Here is a 6,502-nt window from a genome sequence, read left to right on the forward strand (position 1 = left end):
TTCCCTACATCATTTTGGTTTAGTCGAGGGCTATGCAATGAATTAAGATTTTGAACAGTTCTAGATACTGGAGTCTGACAGTTTGATTCAGAACTATAGCCTGAACTAGTAGATAGATTATTTTGATGAATTGGTTGACTTTGTACACCAACACTTGATGTCATTTCTTTATTATTTTTGTTCTTTTCAGAAGATCCTGAACTTTGAATATGAGTGGTAGATTGTTGAGATTTTGAATCCTCTGAACGCGTATTAATATCTGAGTTATGATTATTACTGTAATCATAAGACTGACTTTGATAATTCTGTGATGGAAAATAATTACTTTGATATCGATTCACATTAGGATTTACATCCCGATAATACGGATCATTGCACTGATCAGATTGAAATGGTTGAGAATAATTCCTTTGCCAATAAGGATCCTCTGGACCTTTCATTTGATTTACTTGATTTTGCTGAGTACCATCTGATGGATAATTTGATAAAACAGTACTTTGAGATGCTGTTTGATTTACTGAATAAGTATTTGTGGGATTAGTAGATGAACCTCCACTTTGACGATCAGTTGAAAATTCATGGGATGTGTTAGCTGTTGGTGTATAATTTTGAGTCTGTTGTTGATTATCCGGCCTGGAATATAGTTGATCATTTTGATTTAAAGGGGTTGATGCTTGCTGATTTTGAGGATATGGAAGAGATTGATTTTGAGATTGGGATATTTGTCCTTGTTGAGAAGCACTATATCTATGAGTTGAAGATGGTGCTACTGATGTTGAACCTTGATGATTAGAACCATAAGCATGATTCGCGTTTGACGAAGTTCCCGTTTGATTTTGCATATTAGGTGGATAAGACTGGTTTTGTGATGTTGCTGGAGATACAAGATGTGAATATCCATGCATAGTACTTTGTGTATTAGAAACTGACCCCTGCTGATCTTGATTATATCCGTGTTGGGTATGTGTTTGAGTGGAAGTAGCATTTGGAGCTGATTGGCCAGTGGCATATGAAGATGAATTTTGTGGCACGTTCATTTGATTTTGAGCTGTTGTAGGATATCCACGCATTTGATTTTGTGGAATTGATGCTTGATTTGAAGAATTCGACATATATGGATGAGACTGATTTTGTGACATAGGATTTGGAGATTGTTGATTAAAAGTAAGTGATGTTTGTGACGAAGGATTTGCATTTACTTGAGCAGGGTAATTGTGAGGCTGATTAGGTAATGGAATATTTTGTGATTGTGAGCCACCATAAGTATGAGGGGAACCTTTTAAAGGAAGATTTTGATTTTGTTGATTAGGTGAAAAGCCACGATTTTGACCAGAGGCTGTACTCTGCCCTTGTTGGCCTGGAAGATATGTAGTAGCTGGTGTTTGAGATGCTGAATTTTGACTTTGTTGATTTGTACCATATCCTAATGAAGAATTTTGTAATGGTTGACCTTCATTTCGTGAATACATGGAATTTGTTTGACCAGCTGCGGAATTGTAATTTTGAGACTGACTTGATGCATATGGAGAATAATCTGATAATGGCATATTTGCAGATTGATTTGATATTTGTGATTGAAAAGAAGACTGATTTGGTACTTGAGGATAATTATTAGATCCTTGATTCAAATTGGCAGCATAATTACGCCCATGCTCTTGATAAGGATAAGATTGACGTGAAAATATTCCAGGTACTTCATAATTATTTCCTTGATTCTGGTCTGGACGAAATTCTGAATTGGAAGGAGTAGTTGGATATCTTTGAGAATGATTATTTGCAGACTGTTCATTATTTGGCATATAGTTTTGTGACTGATTAGGGTAATTTTGTGATGCATTATATCCTGGACTTTGTGTATATGTTTGGAATGATTGATTTCCATATCTTTGTGATCCTTGATTATTATAAAATTCATTGTATTCTCCATGACTATTATCATTCCTATAATATGTATTTTGATCATTTGATCTATAATTCTGATAACTATGAGGATAAGAATTTTGAGACATAGAATTTGAATATCCTGAATTATTCATTGGCATAGGAGGATAATTAGAATAATTATTCTGTTTTGTAGTAGTATGTGAATTGTCATTCTCTACATTGTCAGTATTAGATGATGAAGAAGCATTAGGTGGAACACTGGCTGCCGGCTTATTTTTTATAGTTGTGTTTGTTTTCTTTCCTTTCTTGGATTCTCCTTTTGATTGCCTAGCTTTTGAACGTTTACCCCCAGGAGTAGATTTTTCACCAATTGTTTCCTCTAAATCTAAATCATCTTCTTCATTAGCTTGTCGTTTGCGTAGAAAGTGATACAAAATATCAGGATGATTCCAAATTTTACAGCATACTGCAAAAGCCTTTAATGGATTAGGTACAGCACGTGTCTTTACTACTTGATTCATAAATGTATCATATAATTTACGCTGATGTGGCGTCATACGAACAAGAAGAATGTATTCTTCTTTTCGTGGTAAAGAAATTTGCAATACAGAATGAGATCTTCTTTGTACAAACCCTTCTAACAAAGCATGTAATACGTGCGCTCGATATCTCATTAAACGTATATCTTGCGGTGTTGAATCGATACATTGTCCATTCTGAATTGGTCTTTCGAACATATTACAAAATTCACTTTTAGTTCCCAAATAATTAGGTCTTACAAAGTCAACCATACACCAATATTCTAAGAGATTATTTTGTAATGGATAACCAGTTAATACAATCCTACGTTTTGTGCGCATTTGTTTCAGGGCCATACTAATGCTAGCATGGGAATTTTTTATTCTATGACCCTCGTCGCATATGACTAAATCAGGGCCTGGATTAACTAAAGCTTCATGCATTTCATCTAATAAGCCTTTATTCTTGTCTTCTTCCTCAACATCAACAGTATCTTTAAAAGGTTGTCCACGTTTCCTTTTTGCTTTGTTTGGCTTTTTTAGTGATAATTGCCTATATAGTTCATATCCAATTAATAAAACACCACCTCCTACTTGCCAATCTTGGATTATTTTAGCTCTTGCCGCCATAGTTTTATGAGAATCGTTTAAAATATGCAGACGAAAATGTCGTGGTCTCATTTCCATACTAATGGGAGCATCTATACTAAATGGAGTTTTAACTTTCTCAATTTCCTTTTTCTCTTCATTTACAATTTCTTCTTTTGCTGTACAAATACTCTCCTCTTTTTTGACTATTTCTTCTGGTTCTTTCTTTACATTAATCTCTGTATTAATAGAAGGTAAAGCACTTTTAAAACAATCTTTCCTTGATTCTTGATCTGATTCTTGAGTTGATCGATTTGTATAATTAGGGAAGGTATTATTAGAGTTGTCATAATTAGGATATATAGATCCAGAATGATTTTCAACTCCATGATACAAAGTGCTAGAATTTCGTGTTTCCATACCTGGATACATAGGACCTTGTGGTCGATTTTCTAAAGCAGAGTACATATTGCTAGAATTCTGATTTTCTACTCCAAATTTTGTATCTGACATATTTGCTCTTTGTTGCATGCTATGACAATTTATTTCTGACTTCATTGAATCAAAAGTGGATATTGGATTAGTATTTGTATTATACAAAGCATTTTGTGAAATATCACTGTGATAATTTTCATTCATATGTACTTGTGATTCTGATATATTTTTATTCAGCATATTATCCTGAACATAACCAGGCATCATACTGTGGGTTTCATATCCTTGATGAATATATGGATTTTCTGGCATAATATTCATAGATTGAGATGTATTTTCTTGACCAAAACGATGAGCTGATTCTGTACTGATAGGCCTTGAAATATTTGACATACTTGACATGTTTGACATGTCACTTTGATTCCCACTTTCATCTTTAACTTCTTGCTTGAGCTCAACAACAGATTCTGATTTAATATCTGAACCTTTACCATGTTTCTCCATAGCATTAGGATCCTCATATGGTAACCACATATTAAATTCTGCTAACCAATTTTGCAATGTATTAATAGGCATAATACAAAGCACTGTTTTAGCAGTAGTACATCGAAAAAAAATATCACAAAAGCTAGCAACTTGAAGTGTTTTTCCTAAACCCATACTATGAGCAAGAATACAACCAAAACCAGAGCTAGTTTTGAATCTTTCAATACTTTCAACAATATTATCATAAAGAAAACGAATACCACCAATTTGATGAGGTTTAATAATGCGAGCTACCTGTGGAGCTAAAAATACATCAGGCTCTGTTTCAGGATGACCCACATTTATTAACACTCTACCATGTTCATCTGGAATGTTATATCTATCATTAGTGTGCATGCCAGAATTGGATGGATCATCTTCGTTGTCTGTTTCTTCTTCACCACTTGGATCACTTAAAACTATGCAATCATCATCTGAACTTTCACTAGAACTGGATATTGTAACTACATCTTTGCCTTTAGCTGTTTTTTGAGACTTTAGTCCAGTTGACATCTTTTTAGCAGCATGTATTTGTTTTTCACGTAAAGCCTCTTCAGCTTCTATATCTGAGATTTCAGAATCTGAGTAATATTCAGATCTATCCATAGGTTCCTTTTTAGGAACTACAGGAGATATGCTCACAGAAGGAGTCATCATTCGAATTCTCTGTTGCAACATATTGGGGCCACTAGGACGATTAGCAACTCTTGAAATTGATGTTTGTGCACTTTGATAAACACCTCTAACATTTTGCCTTCGAGATCCTTCTACTGTCCTTCTTTGTATTTGATTTGTTTGCATACTAGAAGTAGTCTGAGATCCAGTCCCAGATCCAGAATTTACTTTAAGAAGCACTGTATTTGGTAAACGAACTGGTGCAGATGGAGATGATTGTGAGATAGTAGTGCCTACTTGATTTTGTTTTCCTTGTAAAAGACTAATTACTCTTGTTTGTGTTTTATTATTTTGTCTATTTATTGCTATCTGACGTTGAACTTCACGAATTATTCTTTGTTGATCTTGTACCCTTCGAAGACGTTCCATCTCTTGTCGCTGAGCTGATAAAGTAGCTTCATCAAGTTGCGTTTCATCCATAACTTCCCGAATATTTCTCCTCATGTTTGCTAATTTCTTTTCTGCTTTTGTTTCACATTCTGATGTAGATCCCTCAGTTCCATCATCTTTTTTCTGCTTCTTTTTAACTGTATCAGAATGTTCTGAATCAGCATGCCTCTTATTGCTCTCCCCACTTTCTTCTTCCAAAGAATGACCTTCATGTTTGTCATTTTCATTTCCTATACTTCCTTCATCATCTGTATCCTTAGAAATTGGTTTTCCAAGTAAATCTGCTTCAGACACTTCTTGCCCCTCTATTGGGGCTCCTTTTTAAAAGATTTAATGTTATTAATAGTATCACATTAAAATCTAACAAAATTTTAAAAACAGCAATATTATACAAACCTTCTAATGGCAAAGTATCCAATATATTAACTGGTTCTTCATCATCCTCTTCAACCTGAGAATGATGTTGCCGTTCTGACTCCACTCGAACACCAATTTGTGAATCAATTGTCTCGTCTAAATCCATATCGTCTCCTGATCCTTCTGAACGTATTTCTTCTATTTCCTCTGACTGCAATGTATCATTTTTCTTGTCATGTTCTCCATCAGATGTTTCACCACTAGATTCATCTGAACTTTCATCATTTCCTGTTTGTGGCTCTACATTATTCATGTTTGTGTTTGTTGCAGTTTCATTTGACATCATTGTTTCATTAGGCTTAGGGCCTGAACGAGGAGTCACGCGTTCTATAGTGACATCCCCAATACGTGTTAAAAAACTGTCCAAACTATTTGACATGATGTGTAAAGTCCATTAAATCACAATGTGTTTTACTAAAATTTCATATGAAATTATGGAATGTCTTGTCACTTTCCTCTATAACACTAACAATTAAGTTGTTTTTAAACCACTTACATTATTTACCCTTAATTTTATTTTCATTTATGCCTGCAATAAGAAATGTATTCCTTTTTAAGTTCCATTTACAAAAACAATAATCTGATACATTCATAAATTGATTACAAAAAACATGATAACATTGAGAAAAAGTCCTAAATTAAAATAACATATAAATAATAAAAACTAGACATTGGAAATGCAAAATAGACAACATAAAACAAAATATTGCACCTTATATATACATTTAACATAAATTAAATTTGACAATTTATTAAATTCTTCATTAAGACAAAGTATACAATAATTTCAAGTGAATAATAGTTCATTGCATATTTATGGAATACATTGCTGTATCACATACAATGTTTTAAATAATACAGATATGCAATAATACAGTTATATTTCATAAAAGTAGACTATATAAAAAAAATTTACTTTGTTACATACAAAGCAACACAAATAGATATTTAATTAATATTATTATCGAAATATCTAATTATTAAAATAGAAGTTAATAATTATAAACATATATATGTATATATATATATGTGTGTATATATATATATATATATACATATATATATATATG

General features: G+C 33.0%; 1 protein-coding gene across 1 annotated transcript in view; it reads right to left on the reverse strand.

Annotated features, from left to right (window-relative positions):
• Positions 1–5,873, reverse strand: part of LOC108553714 (uncharacterized) — a 10,127-nt gene extending 4,254 nt beyond the window's left edge. Inside the window, exons 1-2 of the mRNA XM_017908737.1 lie at positions 5,412–5,873; positions 7–5,332 (exon numbers count right to left, since the gene is read on the reverse strand). Of these exons, the coding sequence (XP_017764226.1) occupies positions 7–5,332; positions 5,412–5,811 (5,726 nt within the window). The 5' untranslated portion in view covers positions 5,812–5,873. The remainder of the gene's footprint in view (positions 1–6; positions 5,333–5,411) is intronic.
• Positions 5,874–6,502: the final 629 nt, after the last annotated feature.

Source organism: Eufriesea mexicana, unplaced genomic scaffold, assembly GCF_001483705.2.
Source record: "Eufriesea mexicana isolate 0111107269 unplaced genomic scaffold, ASM148370v2 scaffold22, whole genome shotgun sequence".
Lineage (NCBI taxonomy): Eukaryota > Metazoa > Arthropoda > Insecta > Hymenoptera > Apidae > Eufriesea > Eufriesea mexicana.